The 23,673-nt window shown below is 43.2% G+C and overlaps 1 protein-coding gene across 2 annotated transcripts in view; it reads right to left on the bottom strand.

Annotated features, from left to right (window-relative positions):
* LOC120740550 (protocadherin-1-like) overlaps window positions 1-17,417 on the bottom strand; it is a 236,799-nt gene extending 219,382 nt beyond the window's left edge. The window contains exons 1-2 of one of the 2 annotated variants that reach the window (XM_040042984.1): window positions 16,679-17,417; window positions 3,504-4,341 (exon numbers count right to left, since the gene is read on the bottom strand). In XM_040042984.1, the coding sequence (XP_039898918.1) occupies window positions 3,504-4,319 (816 nt within the window). In that variant the 5' untranslated portion in view covers window positions 4,320-4,341; window positions 16,679-17,417. The remainder of the gene's footprint in view (window positions 1-3,503; window positions 4,342-16,678) is intronic. The other variant, XM_040042985.1, reaches the window with a different exon arrangement.
* Between the last annotated feature and the right edge of the window lie 6,256 nt (window positions 17,418-23,673).

Genomic DNA, 23,673 nt, shown 5'->3' with positions numbered 1-23,673 from the left:
AACAACATCTAACGGCCGTGCAGCGGGTCATTGGCATCTAATGGGCAGACGAGTGAATGTTAATGTTCCTCTCATTATCAGAAAAGCCCCAGCTCCTCAGGGCCCATTAGGAGACTGAATAGGACAGAACAGAATGAACCACAAGCTGACTTCATAAGTCCAAACCTAAAGTGAATGGGGGCAGTTAGTCAATTAGGAGATATGAGAAGTCAGCAAAATATCACTTAGGAAATACTCGTTAACACACCTGTCCTATCTACGGATCTAAACCGTTTTAATTGCAGTCATTGAATGCCATGGCTGCCGGTCAGAAATGTAGGTTGTTTCAAATTAAGCAGTTCTTGAACAGCTGATTTAAATGTCCCAGGTGCTGCTGATCCAGTGTTTGTACAGCCTTCACCCAGGACAGAGTAATGTAATTATGTTGGGTTTTTTCTTCTTCTTTTTTTAACGCCATTATACCTTTAAAGCTGGGCTGGTTCTTAGCCAAGCTTGCACTCAGTAATATATTTCCCTGAAATTTAAGTCCAAAATATTATGATTTACTAAAATACAAAAAAGAAATCTGCCAATGGGATAAGATTATTAGGGCTACTTTTTAAAGAACCAATCAAACATAAGGGATTGCTTCTGGTCGTAGCTTCGTATTTATCCAAATAAGAAACACCCTTTAAAGCCCCTAAAAACACCAGCTACGTTAGTAATCAAAATCTAATATAATGTAAACATGATATAAGTTCAATGAAGATACAGATTATACCATATCAAAAACCATTTAAATCAGTTTTTAGGAGGAAATCAGGGTTTAAAAGGCTACTGCTAACAGAATCTCTGAAGACTCTTGTTTTTCACACAGACTCCAGTTCATACTGCCACATAATAAATATGCTGTCTGCTCAAGAAACTCACAAACTGTGACGGACCACCACCAGCACCATGATGTGACCATAGAAGCTGCTGATCCAAGTCAGAGAGGTTAAGGTTAAAGAAAGCATGAAAGTGAAATTATAATTTCTCCTGCCCATTGATTTCCTTTCCTTTGCTCTGGCCTTAAGCAGCAGACATCACCAAACAGCGGTGAATTATTGACAGCTTCTGAGAATTGTGTATTGAACAGTGTTGCTGCTGGAGCCCGGTGCCACTGTGATGGGGACAGAGCTGCACTGGCTGCGCTCCAAGGCCACTTTGTCCAGGCATACAGAAACTATAAACACTCTTTATCTACCAGTTAACAATTAACCTGCAAGAGCGTCTGGTTTCCTGACTGAGTGAACCAGAATCTCTGAATGTTTCAGGTGATTTACAACAGTAAACCTTTAATTTATTCCAACATTCTCCAAATCAGCCTGGTTTCTCCCCCTCCACGAAACTATTGGAGAATTTATTCCCGAGGAAATGAGCTTGCAGACACTTAATGCAGAGAGATAATCTATCACAGTTTATATCCTGTCTAGTTTATTGTTGACTAAATTACATTATAATGACGTGGCAGTTCAGTGCGGACTCTTCAAACCGTTTGAGGCTGCTTTTTGAACTAATTAATCAGCTCGTCAACATCATATTGTTTTTTAAATCATCTTTAGGATTTTAGTGACTACGCATTAGGGACCCCTGTCAATATTCTTTGGTCTTTAATAAGCGCTAAATTTCAAGGATCTGTCTTCTGCTTATTACTTGATTAAAGGCTCTAAAAACTGTTAATTGTTCTGACTCAGCTTCTTGATATGGTTGATTAGAGCTACATTTAAAAGAAAAGATGCCAAATTTCGAGCTGCTCTGGTTGATGTCCTTCTGGTTAGCTTCCATTTCTGAAGGGTTTCAGGTAGGCGGAGCTAAGTTCAAAAGCTTTAAACGCAGTAGTGCAGAAAGGATCAGTGAATTCAACGTGGCAAGGTGGGGATGTCATGTACCTAAGTGCACCTATCAGGCACAAGAGCAACATTTGAATGTAAAGAAAAAAAAATCGGATCAAAAACCACACCCACACAGGCTCTGTAACTGGGCTTTTCCACACATTATATATATAAGAACAGAAGAATTGTTCAAAGGAATTTACTTTAGGTTACATTACAAGGGAATATCAATCAAATCTTTTTTATGCATTATTTTTATCCAGAATAATTGTTTTTTTTTCCAAAAATCTAGTGATTTAAACTTAAATTTGCCCATTTTTAGACAACAAAGTTAGACGCACCGATGTTACTTTTTTTGAAATAACAATCTGGCTGCCTGAAGGTCTAAAATAAGGTGACTCGATACTGAAACAGCTTTAGAGGAGGCTAACAATAATCACAAAGCAGCAGTGTGTTCCTTTAAAAAACAAGTCAAAAGAAAGGGATATACATGTCTGTGTTGCCATTGGCTGATTTAAGAAGGTCAGGGTCGTCAGTCGGCGATGTCCTGCTGCCTCTAAAGCATCGCTCCTCAAACGCACGTTAAGTGAAATGAATTCTGTGGCTCTCTGAAATGCAATGAGCCACATCCAGAGCAATAATACCAATAAGCCCCGTGGATAATCTCATGACTGACTCAGATTAAGTCATGCACAGCAAGCTGGAAGGCTGGCTGGCCGCGCTGCAGTCTGGGAGAAGGGGCACGAAAAGTGGAGGATGACATGGTGAAGTGGGTTTGTTGGGATGTTGCGGAGTCACCGAGCCAAACCGGGCCTTCCTGCTCTGCTCGCTGATGGCAACATCACGTACCGCCGCTCCAGCCAGGGGCTCAAAGGTGAAGTTGAATCAGTGGTTAATATGTGACTACACACAGCGATCCCACGCCCCGCTTCACCTCCGCTGCACCATCTGTCTGTACGGATAATTGAGCAGCATATTACGTGCAGTCGCTGCTCCGTGTTGTCCTGCAGTGTTATCGCCAACAAGGCCAAAGGTTCCACTGCAATGTTCGGCGGACAAGAAAAACTCTGGATTGACTCCTGAACAGCAGCAGCAGCAGCGCTCACACGCAGTTTTGCCTGGAGAGAACTAACTTTGCTACTTTTTAAAATAACACAATAATAATCATTTACTTGTGATATTTTAGATTAATAGACTGTAAATGAAAAAGCTCCCATAAGGCTGGATCTCATATGGTTGAGACTTGTATCCCTAAATCACACATAGGGGACAATTTTGAGTAAATAAGAACTGTCCTCAACTTCCACTTCATATTGAATTTTTCAAAATGGAAAAGGTTTTAACAGCAAAGCTTTACTGCCAAAACAAACAAGTGACTTCATTAAGAAAGTTCTAGTTTCTGAAAACCTGCCCACGCAACACAACTGAAAGCCGACGATCTGTTGGGTGTGAAGAGGTAAAAACCAATATTGACATGTTGAAACCTTTAAATGCAAAATGTAAGTGTTTAAAGTTACATTTTACACTGAAAAACATTAATCAGAGGATGCCGGTAGATAAATGACTGATTAGCTATCGATAATAAATCAGAGCTAACGGCTCTACAGATTCAGATAAAATGAATTGTACGACACTGATGTGTGTGCTGACCTGCAGTACAGAGTGTCCCGGTGGACTGTTTTCTGGTAGGTCAGCTTCGTAGTGACTTTTCTCAAACTTCGGAGTGCAGTCGTTCTGGTCGGTCACCGTAACTCTCAGCAGAGCGCTGCTGGCCCTCGAAGGCTTCCCGCCATCCTGTACCCTAATGTTCAGGTCATACGAGTCCTTTATCTCACGATCTAAGTTGCCCATCACGACCAGCTGCGGCAGCTTCTCCTCTGCGTCCACGGCGACCTGCAGGCTGAAGAGTTGGTCAGCGCCTAATCCGGTGCTACTGCTCAGAGAGTAATCTGCCACGCCGTTGCTCCCCGAGTCTCTGTCAGTGGCCATGGGGATGGAGAAGAGGGCGCCGATGTGCGTGTTCTCGGGAATGGACAGAGTCAGGATAGGCGAGGAGAACTGTGGAGTGTTGTCATTTATGTCCAGGACCTCGATGCGACCTTCAATGAGCCGCGGCCCATTGCCAATACCCTTCACCATGTCAGTGATCGACACCTCGAACTCCAGGTAGCATTTGTCGCCCTCGAACAGGTTGCGGCAGTCTCTCAGCGTCTCACGATCGATGGGGATCTCGGTGGTGTAGATGTCACCGGTCGAGCCGTCGACCCTCAGGTACGGCGCACCCACCTCCAGCTTATAGAGATGACCGGCATTGGGCAGGCCCTGGTCTGTCGCCAGGCTGCCAATCATCGTGTTGGGCGGTCGCTCCTCAAAAACCTGATAGAGGATGTCACTGGGCGAGGCGCTGCAAGACACCAGCAGGAAGGCAGCTAAAAAGAACAAAGCTTCACACCTCGGCGCCGCCATGTCTCTGCCAGAAAACACCGCTCTGAAACGGACAGAGACAGAAAACACATTAGTAAGACTCATGTTCTGCTTCAGACGGCACCAAACAAGACTGATAACTGAGGATCTGCAGAGCTGCTGCTCAGATTTATTTCAGGGCCACTCAAGAAAAGATGGCTAAATTCATCTCCTTCAGCGTCTAAACATATCCTCAATGGTTACTCGCCAGACCCGAATGCGGAAAGTTTTCGAGTCAGAACTCATCGGCTGAGACGGTGTGGGGAGAGCAGCCGAGCAGGGTAGAGTGATGACTTCCTCCTGCTACCAGTCGACCGCTCTGGCAGGAAGACAAACTGAACGCTGCTGCAGGCGACCAAAAATACTGACAAGAGGCAGCGGGTGGTAATGGGCCACATGATTAGAATAAAAAAGTAAGATAACATGTGGGGAGGACCGCACTCGTAGAAAATCGGATCATTTTCATGTCTTTCGTGCGTCTCAAAACATGTTTAGTTTGCAATCCAACCTAAAGTCCAACATTCTGAGTAGCCTATAGCATTGAAGGCTGTTTGCAGGGATAATAAACTCAAATTTAAGCTTTTTAAATGTCAAACAGAATTTCAAGCAAGAGCAGATCTTGTTCCTATGCAAGCAATTCAAGACATAAAGAAAAACATTTGCCATCGCCTTCATCACACACTACTTGTTGGGCATAGTACTTGTTTTCCAGCATAATACAAATGTGGTACAACAGGTTCAGCAAGTCATCAATGATTGAATGCTTCAGGTAACCGTTTTATAACTACACAAGACACACAAACCTTCAACTAAGAGTTTATTAGTTTTAAGTTTAAGTACATTTCAGACTTCACTTGACCTTGCAGACTCTCAGAAGAAATACTTTTTTCTACAGAACTCATAAGAGTCGACTCTGCCGTCAAGTCTGAATGTGTTTACTCAAACTGACTTCATTCCTGATGGCCTGGTGTTCATAACGCTACATCTGAGCCAGACTCTTCTTGATATAAACTCTTCTCTTTTCTTCTCCCCTCATTCACTCCACCTCTCCTTCTCTTTCTTCTGTCTCTACACATTATCTTTTCTTGGCAGTAAATCTCAGACAGACACTCCACTCTGTATTTCCTGCTGTAGGAGTTTCTCAGCTGCGGGTCGCAGAGGTTAATCTGAAGAGTGCTTTTTTTTTTTTTACTTTTCCTCCTCACGTACTTGATTTGGAGAGAGACTATCTCTCTCTCATACTCACACACACACACACACACACACACAGACATACATAGATCCAACATGGACCAGCATGCTGAATGGGAACCCCGCAACTCGGATGCACGCAGTTTATTTTGTCCTACAGGATGGAGTCTGCGTGTGTGTCTGAAAGAGAGGGGAGGAGTGAATTTTCTCTGTTCACAAATCCAACATAAAACCAGGACAATATTATTTTAATAGCACGTGCCCCTTCACACATCAGAACGCCTCATCTGTTCACACGAACCCAGAAAGAAAGTGTTACCCTGCAGAGCACTGTGGTGATATCAGGCTACATCCACGCCAGACATCAGCCTGTTAAGTGAGACTGTAGTTATCTGCCTTAAACTTCAAAGCATTTTTTCCCCATTAAATAAAGGACAAACGATTGTCTAGTAAAACTAAGAGTATTCTCATATGGTTCGACTCAAGCAGCTGAGCAGGATTTTAAGTGAAAATGAGCAGGAATGTAATCACGGATGACTTTATGGACCGATGATTTCTGTTGTCGGTTTGTTTAATGGCCTTGTGGTGTGGACTAAGTCTCCTGCACATTTTTTTTTTTTAATTTAAAATCAAAAATAAATTTCAAAGTGGCAGCAGACCCAAAAGGCTGCAAATTAGCCTTTTATATTAGCTTCTGTTATTCTGTAACAACGTTACGTAAAGGTCAACCTGGGATTTGGGACGTCTCACACTTGCACGATGGGCCCTAATTATCCATCTCCCACTCGTTTCAAACAAAACAGAGAACGGCAACAAAAACCGGACACTGATCTGAGCGTTCGCCCTCCCCCTCCCTGTGACACACTGGCTCTGAATTACCCCTGCACCACTGCGAACGTGTGCGTGCATGTCGGGCTGTGAGTGTTAGTGTGTCTGTTACAGTGTAAATGATGCCCATGTGTTTCTTTTCTCACATATTTTCTTCAGAGCTGCCAAATACCCCAAACTATTGACCCCTGACCTTTGACCCTGTGATATTTCACACGTCACTGTGGAAACGGAGCAAAAACGACTCGGGTGGCTGGCTGGTGTCCAGTCTGCTAATGCAGCTCTGAACACATGAGAGTGGCTCCACAAAACCAAAGGCTGGCTCTAATCAGTGTGATACATATGCACACAGACGGGACGGCAGCGATCGCTGATAAGTGAGCTTCCTTTACTGTCAATGCAATGAATGCTCATGAAGTATTTTCATTTCCTTGTGTATTTACATGAAACCTCATGTAAATACACAAGGTGCTGTTCCTGAAAACAGTTTGTTTAAGGGTGAGCTCATGCTTTGCCAACAGATGAATATAAAGCAGATGAATGGGATGACAGGCAGTTACTGGGTCCAACATATCTTTCCTTCTAAACGCCTTTAATGAGTCTATGGAAACACGAACCCCTGCCCTGTGGATTATGAGACATTACCCGAGAACACAGAAAGCAGTTTTATTGAAAACATCTTTGTTTCTATAGATTCAATTTGGATTTTCAATTCATGAAAAATTGCAGATAAAAGTTTGCACATGTGCAAAGTTCACGAAACACTCGTAATGTAAACTGCAACACGCTGAATCACAGTGCCAATATCCCCTCTGGGGCCAACATTTTCATTTAGAAAGTAGCAGCTGAAAACATATTTCAGCACAGCTCGTGGTACCTGAACGTGAGCGCTGCTTTAACGCCTCGTGATAAAAATAGAAATGGAATCAGAACATTTGCTTTATTCGCCTTTTCAGCACAAACAAACACGTAGGTGCGTTTGGTTTCTGCACGCTTGCCACTCAAGGCCTCAGGTGAGATCAGGGGATTCTGTTGTTGCAGTTGTTTCCACAGATCGTGGGGGGGTTTAAAAAAAGAAAGAATTCAAGTCGTGAGAAAAATTTGATGCTAAAAAAATCTTCAGGGTCAAAATGTGAAAAGTTCAAAGTGCATGGATTCCATGTTCGCATGTTTGTTCACATGTAGTGTGCATTTTTGTGAGTTTGTGTGCGCCTTCCTCGGGGGACGAGTGAGCCAGAGATCGCCCCGCTCGTCCTCTTTCCCACAGTCTCAAGCTTTCTCACTAAGCAGTGTGTGTGCGTGCGTGTGTTTGCATGTTTGTGTAGAAAGCGGGACAGCCAGTTCAGCTGCTGGAGCCACTTGTGTGTGTGTTACATTACAAAGACATTAGACAAAGACTAAGGACAGTAACATTTCCATGTGTAAGGCTCGCTGCCACCCGTGTTTGCCGCTGGAAGAGGCGAGAGACAAAGACTCACAATAAAGTACTCAGAGGGAGTGAGGGGGGGCGTGTCCAGACAACAGCACTCATCTATACATTACAAAGCAGCTTAAAGGCCCTCGGACCACCTCCTGTGTGTGTGTGTGTGTGTGTGTGTTTAGTGTTAATATTCAGAGTGTGTCTCCATGTTAATGTCCCACCTGCATCCCCGTGGAGTCACAGCTGCATTAAATTACCACCACTGTAAATGCCACATTATGGTTTTTGCCCCCTCTCTACGCCTCGCCCCCGGGTGCTCTCATGCCAAACTTGGTACGAATATCTCCAATATGCACGTAAAACAATTACAAGTGTGTCGTAAAATTGTAAGTTCAAACGCAGCTGCAGCTGAGCCATAAACTCAGTCTAAACATAGTATTTTCACTGGGGTTTAGTAAGTCGATAAAATGCAGTAACGTCTTCGATGAAAAATCGTGTTTTATTTAAGTAGCAGTTTGAAAGCAAAAAAGTAAAACCTATTTCCTCCTGAAAGATGACAGAACAGATCAGCTAACTGACTCCAGTCGGAGCGAAATGCTTCAAGACAAACACGCTTCTTACTCTTTGAAAGCTTTAGTGAATGTGCAGACTATTAAGTCATATCACTTATTATACGATTCATATGATTTAGAGTTATAAGAATACCTTTAAATTATGACTTGACTTTCTTCTTTGAGTACTTACTTAAATATTACTTCTCAAACTTTTAAAACCTTTAAAAACTGATGTAACACTTTCAAAATTCTGCGTACAGTAACAGGTCGCTGGATAAAATCAGGACAGATAATTAGAATCATAAATCAGTGACAAAATAAAATCCATTGTGAGGAAAATCAAATTAGAATAAAACGCTACTTCAGTGTTTGCCAAGGGAAATTCTCCACTGGTCTCTGTGGTTAAATGAATTTATATCAATGACAGTCACAGTTCCAAACACAAGACTGCAACATATTTTATGTAATTTCAGAAAATGTAACAAAAAATGATCACAGAATTTAAAAATTTTTTTTTGTCATTTGCTTTAAAAGAAATCTATTTTGAAAACCATCCACGGACGGGTTAAGAGATGGAAAAACCAGATGAAATTTCCAGTTTTTGCTAATCCTGTTAATTAAATATCAGACAAATCCAGACAGCATGCAGATCACTGATGCAGAAATCCCATAAATCCAACAAACCCATAAAACAAATCTGTTCGTTAGTTTTCATGGATGAAAAATAAAAGAAATAAAATAGAACAGAGTAAAAAGGTGGCTAGCAAAATATATATAAAAAAAACACGACTGCACAAGAACACACTGAACTGCAGACACAACTTCTAGCACATAAATTGGACTACTGACCTTAGCGCTGTTCTGCAGAGCCGGTTAAACTTTAAAGATCCTGTGACTTGAGCTGTTCAGCTTGTCTGTGCTCCCTGGTGCATCTGCAGGGATGAGCTCCCGCTGCACGAGTGGGCGTATCTAAAGAATGGCATTTTCCAACCATCCTGCCTCTCTGCCTGTCCTTCCACATCATACTGCATGTATCTCCATAACAAACAGCCCTGGTACCTCTACACATGTCCCACTGACTGCAGACGCATCAAGGAATGAATGACGAAATGTCACGAAAACCTTAAAGAACACAACATTCTTGCATCTCTGTTGTCATTGTTCCACGTTTATTCCTTACCATGCCACTTTTCACACACGGATTCATAATCCACCCTTTTCAGCTGCGATTGAAATGTAGCATCTAGAAAAAAGGGCATGAGGAGTCTGATCATGACTCCTCATCCCTGCTTCTTTGATTCCACTTTTCTGCAGGTCACACAAAGAATTACGACTGACTTTTTTACACCACAGTATTTGGACTTGTGTTGCACTGCTAATATGTCCAACACTTGACTGTGACTGTCGATCAACACAACAATCATAATCCTGAACATTTTAATCTTGTTAATTTAACACAAATTATTTGTAAACTACTGGCAGACGCAGCCGAGCGTGAAGATAGCCCCAGGTGACAGCAGACTTGAATACCTTTGTTCAGTCAAATTTTTGAAACGTCATCACAGTAGCCTGAAGTTAAACGATTACAAAAAACAAACAGGATACTGCTTAACTGATTGAGCCACTTATCAATGAACTGCGGCACCTCTAACACTGTATATGCAAAACTATAAGTGTGTATAAATTTAAATGATTTCTAGCCCTGTGCGATAGGCTGGTGTCCCTCTGCTGCTGCACAGTATTTCAGTGAAGTCATTACTGAACTGGTTTTCTTAAAGAGATCCATATAAAGAGAAGCTGCGTGACTGTGACAGAAACATAAAGTCCTTTGTGTTACATAAAAGGCACAATTATCCCTGGTATCATTTTTAATTGCGGTAATGTGTTGTGTAATTACACACGAAGTCCATCAGACCAATTACAAACCACAAAAATGGCAGCATGGAGCTGATGGCCAGCGGCCAAACTGGAAACCAGTTCGCAAAAGTTTCCATGCAGGTGCGCACCGCTGTACCTGGGCGTGCACGCAGGTGAGTATTCCCTACACAAAATGCAGTAACCTGAATGTCCAGCTCTTCAGGTTCACGCATACCAGAGCAGGCCTGAATTAAACATCACACACAAACACAGAAAATCAAAAGCTCCTTTGATGTTTTCAGATCTCAGATGGGTAGGATGTGCATGGTTGACGTGAGCTCACTGGACAGTCCAGAGTGTGTGTGTGTGTGTGTGTGTGGTCCCCCTGCCTTCCAACACAATGGGGATTACTCTAATGACTCCATTCACTACCATTGTTTGATCCAGATTACTGCGCACGCAGACACACATCCTCCCTCTTGAAATGCAACAATCAGAGGTTGCCAGGTTCTTTCTGCCTCCCGACACCACCTGGATATGTTCAGCGTGAATTTGCTGGGCGCTGTAAATCTTTGGAAGTCCTGCAGTTTGACTCAGAAGTGCTTCTTGATTCAATAAAAAGAATCTGGGTACAATATTTACATTTAATTTAGTGCCAAACAAGGCTCCAGTCATTTGCCCTCAGAGCTGCGAATGAAAGCCGGAGAAGACAGAGCTTAAACTTATTTATGCAAGTTAAGTAACTGCATTGATTTGGAGGCATCCCCCGCTTGTTGCCTTGCGTGATTTCTTTCTTTCTTCCTTCCTTTTTTTTTTTTTTAAAGAAAGTCATTTCCTGACCAAAAGCACACGTTCGTCAAAATGCAGTACGGGGGCAGGACTTTTATAACAAAAGCAGCTAAAGCTCGGAAGCCTTTTGTTCACTGAACTGTGTGAACAGTAAACAACAATTTAACAAATACGAGAAGAAGCTCTTAAAATAATCCAGTTATGATCAATGGTTTTCGGGTCTATGATGCCTCTACACCTCTCCTCACAGGCAGCAGGAGCTGTGCAATGTGGTTTATCATCGGTGTGTCCACACCTTGTGTACACAGCCTTGTAACTTATCAGGTGTTCGGGGTTAAAAATGAAAACAACGTGACTACGCTATGAGTCACAAATGCCGTGTAACTCGAGCTACGTGATCATCATGTTACTGTCAGACGGGAAAATTTGGATTTATGTGCATTTAGTCACTGATTTCATCACGCTCACGGCTGGTTTCTGTATGCTTGCTTCTTCTTTCTGTTGCGCAATTTTCATCCCGAAACTCCTGGTCTGAGGCACTGTGGCACGACTGGCTGGTTCAGGGATCAAACGTTTGACCTTCTACTGACAGGATGTGCCAACCTCTGATCCACACACACACACACAGTGATCCTCTGGGAGCAGCAGCAGAAGGGGATTATGGGAGCGGATGGTGGATGAACAGCAGGCTGGTATGAAGTAAAGATCGGGCATCATCTGAATGCGGTTTTAAATCCACGGCAACATATTTATTCCACATGAATGTCAGACTGCGGCAGGAGGAGATAATAACAATACACTACCACTGCTTTATAAGCACCAGATAACACGGACTGACATGCTTATATAACATCAGTGAGCTGCTTTCACTTCTTTCCAGTCCACCCTGCTGGATTCTTGAGGGGTTTTTTCTAATCTAAACTCAGATTCTTTTTTAAAGGCTCCAATGACTCTTGGTATAAAAAAGGGTGTGGCCAAAGGTGTGAGGGGAAGCTTTTACAGTTACTGCTGTAAAAAAAAAAAAAAGCTGGTTAAAGCCTCTACGATTACGCATTTAGTTCTTGAATGACTAAATGCAACATTCTGGGTTTGTGCTGGGGACCTTGGATTGGATCTGATGCTTGTTTTCCATCGGGTGTTTCTGATTTATTGAACAAATGTTATGTTGGCATTCAAAGAACACCTTTTCAGCACACATCATGTGTGCTTTATGCACGCCGCCTCCTCACTTTTGCACTTTTGATTCAGCGGTCCATGCATCTCTATGTTTCGTTACATATTCCAAGTCTCTGACTCACCGCTGCAATCTTTATGATTTGGTCATCGCTGACCACTCGCGGTAAACGGCTCTGGCGGATTATCTACGAGGTGCCCCGGGTTTTTAGAGCTCTGGGATAACGATGCTTTCTTACTCTTGGATGCCGAATGTGTTGCAGAACGTTAAACGTGCTTTAATCTGGTATCACCGAGAACGTGGTGACACTGAAGTTCCTGTTTCAGTATATACTGCATTTTACAGTGTATATGTCTCTCCTGAAAAGACTTGATTTGAACCGTTCTTTAAAACTGCAGAGACAGATCATATATCACCTGAGCGCTCTGGATACAGGTATACCCGTTCTACACTGTTCAGTCATTATCAGTGCCACTCAGCACTCTGCACATGCTCAGTGCTGTTCTCTTGGTTTGTTGATCATCCAGAGGCACACATTGCGTTGGAGGAAAATAAAGACAAACAAACCTAGTTATGTGTAAATATGGAGGAAATCAGTGTTGCTTTTGTGTTTAACAAAGCCGAAAGATGCGTGTCTTTGCTGGTGCCGATCAGCGCACCCAGTTCGCCCCAGTCCCCCAACCAAGGGTTTGAATAGTTGCCGTCAATTACCCCTGAACCTCCTGAGCCCAGTAAATGGTAATCGGGCCAGCCCCATTGATACATACGTTTAATTCTTCTCTGCACTCGATGGCTGGCGAAGCTTAAAGAGGCTCTGTGCAAGTTTAACAGATTAGTGTTAATCAACCACGAACTGATTAAATCACTTTAGTCATTTATCAAGAAAATGTGACAAGTGTCTTCTGCTTCCAGCTTCTAAAAGCAGCATTCAATACTTCTCTCTCTGCTTAGCATCGCTGTAAAATGCTCGAACAAAAGAAATCTGAAGACGACGCCTCGAGCACCTGTGACAGTTTATCGACCATCACCGCACGGCTGCATTATGTGAACACGCAGAGACGCAGCCTGAAATGACGCCTGCTGCTCAGAGTGAGAACACGCAGCGAGTTTTTTAACATTTAACTCACTTTAATGATCGCCTCTATTAACCGACAGAGAGAGAGAGAGAGAGAGAGAGAGAGAGAGAGAAATCAATACGGCTATATCATTCCATATCGGTGCTTTTAGTCTCATTTATGACAGGAAACGACGACAACCTTCCATCTGCCAGGCTGTAAAGCATCTCCATGTCAGCCGGACTGATTTACATGAAATTAACAGTGGGTGTGTTTATGATTCCCTCAGGAGGAGTTCTACCATTGCTCCTTTTTAATAAAATATAAGAATGATGATGACATTGCAGTTCACGGCAAAATTCCAGCCAAGCCTTCAACCACCTTTAGTTGATTTATGACATATTTGCCACTAGAAAGAGGGGGAAAAAAAACCCAACCTCGCATAGGAGAATGTGGGTGAAAGTTTTTTTCATCAGGTCACAGTGTCCACAATATCACCGACGTGCTGCAACAGCACCGTGCCCTGAGTTCCCCCGTGACTCCTCGCCTTATTACAGAAGAGCAAGAGTGTAGCTACCAAGCAGATATAAACCTCTGCGACGTGTTCAGTGTGCTCCGCGAGCTGTAAGGGTTTCAGTGGGAAGAGGGGACACATCTGATCTCAGAAAAACAAAACAACAAACCACAAAAGCCAACCGGAGCCCGTCATCCTAACAGACTCAAAATGAAGCATGAATGTGCATTTATAACCCGAACAGAAGTAGATTCATCTAAAGAGAAGGAAACTAGTCTTAGAACACATTTCACCCCCACAGCTGAGGTTTTTGTTTTATTTCAAATGATTCATGATTTCATCTCGGACAGAAATCTATAGAAAAATATGTGATGGCTGTTGTACAACCACATCTCTGAGCGACCTGTTCAGGGTTTTCTTCCTCCCAAACTAACCGAAGGATCATCTAACTGGAAAATGTTACTGCCAGTCAAACTTTTCTAGCTTGTTTGTGAATTTCACTGAGATGCCAAAGATTTTATTGCTATTTCCAAGTTGTGACTAAGAGCTCAGGAGCCATACCCAGACACCATAAAAGAAGAAACAATGGATTAGTCAAGTAACCAGCCGTGTCACAGGAAAGACGTGACAAAGCATCCATTTCTCCTTTTTTCTTCTGCGTGTTAATGCGAGTTTTTGGTTTCCTCTCCCATTTGCGCGCTCGTTGTCACACCTAAACTTAAATTAGAAGGGAAACTGTCCGTGAAAACTCTGAAATCAGAAGGGTGGATGTCTCTTTTCCTGCAGTGCAGTGATGTGAATGCATGTGTGTGTGTCCATTTCACACACCAAACCCATTTCCACTCTACCTCCTCCTATTTTAATGACGGGCATTAACAATGCGACTCGCTCAGATCTCCAATTTTTACGCAGAAATGTGCAGAACGGACTCAGTGCGACCTCCCTCCTCCCACTTGTCTCGTTTTTCTCCATCCCCTTTCTCCCCCCCAATGACTAATCCCCCACGCCGCAGAGCCACGGAGGACTGTGACGTTTGTCACCGTTTTATCTGATCACCCTGAATTAGAGGAGACAAGAGAAGAATCCTAAAGATGGGAATCAAACCTCAGATCTCACCCTCAAAGTGGTGGATGGCATAAGCTCAAGTGACAGCAGGCTTGCCATCGAAGCCGGCCGCAAACCTCAGGGAGAATATCTCCAATTCAGTCGCTCCTGCTGCACAATAAACCTGGATCTACGCTTAACAGTGGCAGAATGCACAGGGGGGAACCCTCCAGCTCGACCATAAAACCACAATCTCACCCTCGGAGGCTTTTTATGTTTGTCCAACAGCAGAACGCAGCAACGCGGCTACATTAATTCATTAATATTCTTTTATTAAATAACACCACTGTTCAAGTGGATTCTCCAGTTGTTCCAGGAAGTACGCTGGACCTGCTCTACTGTGCAACATCTACCTTAAGGCCAAATGTGATTACGACGGTCTCGCCTTACTGGCTGAGACACATGAAGCTTCTAATGCAGCTGGATGATTTCACATCACGAGTTTCACAGGAAATTATGGGAGCGAGATGACAGTGGGGTAGTGGGGAATAGGGTCAAAGGTCAAGCGTGTAGGAAGAGAAAACATGGCAGATTCCCACGGAAGCGTCTCCGGAAACATGTGTTTGAAAACCACCAGTACTTAGCTCAGTATCAGAGAGGCAGATGCAGTTTGCATGTAAATACACTCCCCCCTTTCTCTTTCTCTCTCGCTCCCTCCCTCCTTCATGTGGAGCAGGTCTCTCTCTCTTCCCCCTTTCTAGTACACACACGCGCACGCACGCGCACATACACGTACGCACACATGGAACAGAAGGAAGGAGGAGAACCGGAAAGCCGGAGACTGGTGGGACCGGACTGACTAGATTCCCAAGCGGTGACGCGGTGGATATTCATCATCAGCTGCCCTCCTGTCCACCTTTGATAGTTTACACTGATACTCTTGTGCCTTTATTTGCCTTCACACCATGTTAACGGCACGTAGGCTCCAGAAAACAAGCTCATTAAAGGGGGGTGTTAAGGACGGAGGAAAAGGGAGTTTAATTTGATGCTACAGGTGCTCAAAGCGGCCTCAGGTGCAGCAGAGGATCAGATATGGAGAATGATGTATGTCCCCACGTCTGCGCGTCTCGTTTATTAGCAGCCGTGGATGAATAGACTGTTTTGTTGCCAAGAGTCCCCAAAGGCAGATTAGCTCTTATATTCCAAGACAAACCTCAGATGATAAAGACACTGCCTTTTCACATTCTCTGAACACCGAGCGTCCCGTACAACTCCTACAGATCGAGCTTAAATGAAGCCCCACTGAGTTTATGATGATGCTCCTATATGCACTACAGGGACCCGCGCGCACACTCTGCCCTACTGTACTCTCCTCCCGGAATGCATTAGCCAGGATTACCGTGGGGTTACTTCCAGGTTCCGAAAGGTTTATCAACCCAAAGTGACCCACAGGAACGCGCATTTTATTACTAACAGTCACGGAGGTAATGCTGAGCGGGGAGGGGATCGATACGGATCAATAGCACTGTAGTGTAACACTGGTAAAAAAACAAAAAAGCCATCAGAGGAGATTAGGCAGAGAATATGAAGGTCCAGTCGCGCTAAATGGATTTATTATTTTTTTTATTATTTTTATTTTTACCAACAAGTGTTTTAAAAAGAGCCCCTGCTCGACACAAACGCCCGTGTGCCTTCGGAGATTCAACCTCCATCGAATATGTGTTTTTTAATTAAGGCACAAGTGCTCATCCAAGCGAAACTGAATACAAAGTGAATGTGTTTCGGGCTATTCTCGTGCGTAAAACGTCTCCTGCAGTCGGACAGAAGGAGCTCGAGTCAAAATATTTGAAATATTTAGCATGAATGTAGTTATGTGCAGATAGAAGAATAAGATTTTGTGTATGGATCGCGTATGTATGTGCAGAGAAGTTCCTACCTGGACCGGGTAAGAGCTGCGCGGTTCCCCGGCTCTGAGCGCTCCAGCCTGGCTACAGGCTCCGCTCCTCCTCGGTACCAAGACGGAGCCGCTCCAGACCTCCCGGGAAAAAAAAAGAAAAATAAGAATCCCGAAAATCAAATCTCTAAATAAACCAAACAATCCAGTCAGACAGCCAGGGGTGGTGATTACTCCAATTTCTCTCAAATCTCTGTCCACTCTGAGTGTCGTGATCAGCGCTGCGCGTCAGCCCGACAGTCCTTCCTCTCACAGGAGGAGCGGCTGGAGCTGGAGTCCAGCCGGGGAGGAGGAGGAGGAGGGGGCAGACCCGTCCGGGCGAGGAGGGGTGGGGAGGAGTTGGGTCACTCAGTTACTCCGCAGAAACGTTACCGCCACCCGGGCTCTACGGACAGCGGCAGCAGCAGCAGCATCCTCCGCTGGTGGCACGCGTGGGGAGATGTTGGGGTGGACGGAGCAATGGAACAGGGCAGCAGTGTTTTTTTGTTTTGTTATTTTTTGTTTTTTTAAAAAAACGACCTGAGCAACAAACACAAGGTCCGGGAGTTGTCAGCAGCGGGTCTCCAGGTAGTTCCCACTCAGACGCGCGGTCACCGCTCAGCCGCCTCAAACTCTGTCCGCCTTCCCGGTCCAGCACGGAGCAGGTCGCGCGACTGCACCGTGAGTGCTGAGAAAGTGGAGTGAATCCAAACGAGTGCGCTCGCGCTTCTCTCTCTCTCTCTCTCTCTCCCTCCCGGTCTCTATCTCGCTCTCTTCCCCATCCTCCCCCTCCCTCACCCATACACTCTATACACTACACCGGAGGGGGCGGGGGCGGAGCGAGCATCCACCCCAACAACTTCGTGGATTTCCCAACATTTTTTCTCTCTTCAAATCAAACATTTGGCGACTTCCCCGCTGCCGTCACCCCCGTATTCTATGTGAATACACCTGCTTTTATATTTCATGTATCTTTATAAGGTGTCGTGTCTCGGCCATAGGTCCGAGCCTGCGCGCACCCGAGATGACAGACCAAAGTGCGCACACGCTGTGACCCTCGCATTTAAACCCGTCTCTGCATTTTCACACGCACATACAGTAAATTAATGCTTCTACCTCTTTCTGTTTTCTCGCGTCTCTCTCTCTCTCGCTCTTTAATTATATCCAGGGGTCTCTTCCTTCTCCCTCTCTCGCTCGGCTCCGTCCGGCCACAGAGGAGGAAAGCTGCCGTCTCTCGCGCTCTGAGCGCCACCTACAGTCGGCAAGTGGCACGTGAGAAGATGAGAGCGAGCGGAGGCTCTGCTTCCCGGCCGCCGTGCAGCAGAGGCAGCACGGGAAAGGCAACAAAATGGAGCCCGTAGTGGAAAATCTATAGAAAGCTTATTTATTGGACGTAACGCCCGATAGAGCCCGTGAACCCGGCGCAGCATGTGGTGGAGGGGAAGCAGTTATCCAAAGCAGCTTACTGAACACTGATATTACACAGGGCACATATGGATTATGATTTTGCATATGCCTCAGTTTTTGTGCATCTGCTTACGAGCTAATCCCGAAGCAGTGAAAACAGTCTTTAACGTGCATGTATGAGGAAGGCCGTTACCGCAAAACACAAAAGAACTCTTTCTTTTTTCTCACGCAGAGGCCCCAAAATTACAATGAATCTTTTTAAAAAAATAATTTTCTTTTAATTAATAATTTTCCCCAGAGAAAAGCTGCGAGTTACTGTCATGTTTTGCAGTATCGTCTGTGAAATGCTCATTTATTCTGATTACTCTGGCATCTCTGGACTGTAAGTGGTGCAGAATTACAGATACCTTTAAAATTGCACTGTGTAGAATTACTGATGCAAGTTTTGCATAAAAAAATCAATTAGACGCAATATTACAGAAGGGGAAATTATTAGCACGCATTTGTTCGAGTATTAAAAGTAAACATACTAATAATGCAGAATGGATTACTGAAGAATGGCTAATCTAAAATAGCTGGACTGCTGGATTTATTAAATATTATGTGCATGTATGTACTTGTATTGTGAAATGTTAATATTCTTTAAAGTTCATAAATAACACAGCTGATTCACTGAAATACTGGACTCAACTAAAGTGTTCCCTGTCCACTTTGACAGGTTTCTAACAAAACACCACAGAGAGGATCACAACTTTACAGAAAAGAACAACAAGGATACAAAAACACACATGAAAAGTTTACAAACAGACAAATGACACACAAATAACAATGGACACACACACACACACACACACACACACACACACACACACAAAGCTACCACAAAGGGACAAAAAGTACCTGCAGATACAAAAATGACCAATAAAATACAAAATGATAAAACAACACAGTTTTCAATGAAAAGCGTTCACTCTACTGTGGGTGTTCCTGTGTGGAGTGGAATGAAGCTGGATTGTACACTGATGATGCCGTTGGCTGTTTGTGGGTATAGCGACAGAGAGCTATATTTGCTGTATGCTTCTGGAATGGAAATATTAGAGGCATGCAACAGTAATTGGGTGAATAACCTGTCCAATAAGTTGATGCATGTATTGTTTTATTATGGCGAGCCAAAGTCCCATCTGCAGGATGAACATGTTCTGTAATATTATTGGATTGTTGACCAGTTCTTGAACTCCCTGACGAGCTCTATTAACTATTTGGGGCGTTCTGAACATTAATAACTGTTTGCACAAGGGTTGATTTTCCACGTTGCTTGACTTTTATGAGCTATATTTACTGTAGCCACTTTGCTGCCTGGCTAATCAAGGTCTCTGTAAATAGCAGTTTGCACTTTTGGTTAATTACAGAGACATTAAGATCAGAGAAATTGGAGGGTTGGTGAGCAGAGTTGAGGATAGCTCATGTGCTAGGATCCACGGAGCCTTTATTTAACATCGCATTCCCGACTGACACGCACAGCACTGCAGCGGACGTAGTGATGGGCTGCTCATTACCTTTCCCCAGATTTCCTTTGGTGCACCTGGATTCAGGTTATACAGTGAAATATTAACACACTCACTTGCATTTTGGGGATTATGGGTTCTTGTAGCAATATTTGTCTGAAACACTCAATCTGCAAAATATGGTCTAACACAGCGATATCGAACATAAGGGCCAGAATTAGCCCAGCAAAGACTCCAATATGACCCACTGTACTGGAAGATGTGAAGGAGTGAATAGATTTGGACATTTTAACTGTATCTTCATAACATAACTTTTATCTGCTACAGAAATGTCTGTTTCTACACCAGATTTAAAAAAAAAAAAAAAAAAGACAACAATAGAAAATTTATATTTCATAATGACAGGACAGTCTGTGCAATGAACTTCCACATTTATCACGTAGTTTCATTGGTCCAGCCCACTTCCGATCAAAGTGGCCACGATATAAATCGACTTTGCCGCGTCTGAGATAACGTCTTCTGATGAACGATCAAAGCCTGACTTTACTTTGGAATATTCGTGATTTTCTTTTTTTTTGCCTTCATCTTCAAAATCGAAAACACACGCTAACACAGAAAGATTGGTAGTTGTGTTAAACTGGACCTGGATGTGCTGCTCGCTGTAAGACGTAATAACGGAAACGAGCTGAATACCTTTTCCAAACATAACCTAATAATACAGCTAGACCATGTCTTTTATCCTGTCTTCCTTCTCTCACCCTGTCTGGTCGCAGCAGATGGCCCCGCCCCTCCCTGAGCCCGGTTCTGCTGGAGGTTTCTTCCTGTTCAAAGGGAGTTTTTCCTTCCCACTGTCGCCAAAGTGCTTACTCATAGGGGGTCATATGATTGCTGGGTTCTTCTCTGTATGTATTAGTGTAGGGTCTTTAACCAACAATACAAAGTGCCTTGAGGTGACTGTTGACGCTGTATTAATACAATTGAATTGAATATGAGTTAATTAAAAATGCTGTATACAGTTTTAGGTTGTTTTTGTTTGTGCTGTATGATCGAGGGTTCACATAAATTCATATCAGACTTCTCAGCGTGCGTTGTTTGACAGTTAAATCTCTCTAGGGAGCCCTGTTTTTGCTGATTGCTGTCATTTCACCTTCTGAATATAAACTGTGGAAATAGCATGAATCATGATGGATGTCAAAAACATAAGGTTTTTTTTTTTTTAAAGGAAGAAAAAAAGTGGTACAAAGTAGCACCGTCATCATCGTCACTGATCTTGGATTTGGGGTGTTTGGTGAGATTCTCCTCCGTGTTAACATGAATCACCGCGTCACTGCTACACTGATCAGATCTGGTACCCAGGGAGTTCAGTGACATCAGTAATCACGTTAAAGCTGTCATTAGACGACACTAAACATCTCAGAAACTACACTCGTGACTGACTGGTATTAAAAACAACCAACACAAGTGCACCAGCAGCAGGACTGTGTGCACAGGTTCCATGGCTTCATGCCATTGACACCAAGTTGTGAGTCTGCCAGCTGCATAAAGATGATAACCAAGTAACGGTTTCTTTTTCTTTTTTGGGGGGGTCCAGTCAACTGTCCAGTCTGGGCGAGCCTGCACCTACTGCATCTCCTGACAGGAGCGAGCCCTGACATCGTCTTCTGCTGTTGCGGCCCATCTGCCTCAAACTTTGACATGTTGTGGGTCTGAATTGCTTTTCTGCCCAGTGCAGCCATAAAGAGCGGTTATCTGAGGTACTGTAGCCTTGCTGTCAACTCCAACCCATACTCCTCTGACCTCTCTCGTCAAAGAGGCGCTTTCGTTTGTAGAACTGCCACTCACCGGACGCCTTTTGTTTTTTCCAGCACTCACAGTAAACTCACAGTAAATCACTGCGAGATTAACGGGCTCAGAAATTGTTAGACAGCGAAAACCTCAGCCTGATGTTAGACGAGCAACTCTCAAGTTTTAGCGTCTCGCTTTTATGCCGTGCAGCTGCTACACGATTGGCTGATTGGAGATTTGCATGACTAAACAGGTGTACAGGTGTTTGTAATAAAGACCTTGATGACTGCAGATTTACAAGTTCAAACAACTGCAGTCAAATAAATTAGCAAATTAAATATGAGGGTTTACATAACATGTCGTGTCATCACGTTCATATTTGTTGGGCTGCAAATGAAAAAAAACAAACATCACAGATAACGCTTCAGCTCAGCTTAGTTTCATTTCCAAGGTGCTGCCGTCATCAACAACAATGAATATCACTAAGTCGCAGCATGGACCCACACACGCTTGTTGCCTTTCAGACTTTAGTTGCTTCCTTATAACTTTGCAGCCATTTTTCTTTTTTCTGCTGCACTCAGATGGATGTATTTCATTTTTTCTGTTATGGAATCTGTTACAATAAGCTCAGCAGTTTTCTCCCAGGATAGAGATGTAAGATATACAGAGATAGTGTATGATAGACAATGGTGATTTTGTTTTCCACTCCAATGTGCCCCTTAAGGGTGGTTTCAGTGCTGAATAAGCTTACCTCCCAGAAGAAATGTTTCAAATGAATGGGCCTATTTCTCAGCCTGTCTTTATTTCAGTTCACAAAAGGAAGTCAAATACAAAGTAAAACACAATTTCATTACAATAATAATCACAATAATAAAATGCTTCTTGGCTGCCGGAGCAATCCATAGCTTTCTGAGAGTCCTGGAGGGCAAAAGCACCAAGCCGGCCAACGCTGGACGCTCCTCAGAGCTGGAACACAGGATGGACAGATTTCCATCTGATTCTCACTATGATTATTAAAATTAGCTCTGAAAGAGAGGAAACAAAAAGACCCAAACATGCATGTGCTGATGCGATTTGTCCACAGTGCAGGTCTTTGCTTGTATGTGAGGATGTCTGTACAAATATATAAAAAACCCAAATGCTTGAATGTATGTTTGTGAGCTGGAATTAGCACATTTCTTAACTAAATGTCTGTTTTTTTTAATCTAAAATGGAAAGGACGCTATTATTTTTGTTATATTCTACAGGGTCAACAGCCAAATAAAAGGTGATAATGAAAATAACGGGCAGGAATCATGAGAAAGCATCACTGTGACCCTTCATGCAGAAATATAAAAATCCCACAACATGACAACATGAAAGGAGCAGTATTGCAATTCTTCTTTGTGAGACACTTTCACACACCAGACATGTTAAATTTATGCAGAAATTTAGTCAAAATATTTTTTTGGACTCGTCTATTCTTAATGCAGCCGTTCACACCGAACACGAATTTCACAGGAAAAATTTGCAGAATTTTACTTGTGAAAATGCGCACTAGTACTCAACACACAGGGTGATATACAGTAATGCGGAAATAGGGAAATAATTCTAATTTCTGACTTTTTTTTAGTGCAATTTTTGGGTTTGAATCTTTTGTAAAAACACAACATTTTTCATGTTTCTATACTTTGTACAGGTTCACATCCTAAAAGTATGGAATTTTGTGTCATTTTTGTCAACACACTCGTGTGTAAAGACCTCTACTTCCTGTATTTCATTCCCATTAGCTCTCTCCTGACTGTTTTATCAAAAATAAGGCAGTAGATTGTAAAGCGCAATTTTGAAATGAAGCAGTTTGTGATCTAAAAGAGAACTGATCGTCCACCTGTTGACTACATGGTTTTCAAAGACGCTGAATTACTGGTAAATCCACTTTTTAATCTAAGAACTGGTATTATTAACATTCTTTATAACTATATTTGTGGAAGGAGATACAGAGATACAGTTCACGCCAATCTTTATGCTCCAACTTGTTTCTACCTGCTTGTTAATGAATGCAGTCAAGTTGTAGTCCTGACTAATAATGATCATCATCATCAATTATTTATTCTTGAAGTCTTTGTGACACCAGGGAAGACAAACAGAGGCCAGGTTCAAAGAGCCCCCCGAGCTGCTGTCAGTCACCTGTATTTGATTTTTTTCCATTAGTCTATGTTGCTGTGGCAGTGCAGGATGATGTCACCAAAACCGAGCCCAGAGCCCAGGGGTCAGGAGTCATTTCTCTTCAGAAAGTTAAAAGAGAAAATAAAGGCAGGAAAC

This window comes from Simochromis diagramma, unplaced genomic scaffold, assembly GCF_900408965.1.
Source record: "Simochromis diagramma unplaced genomic scaffold, fSimDia1.1 OVJJ01000433.1, whole genome shotgun sequence".
Classification (NCBI taxonomy): Eukaryota; Metazoa; Chordata; class Actinopteri; order Cichliformes; family Cichlidae; genus Simochromis; species Simochromis diagramma.
This window is presented reverse-complemented; position numbering and strand designations above follow the sequence as displayed.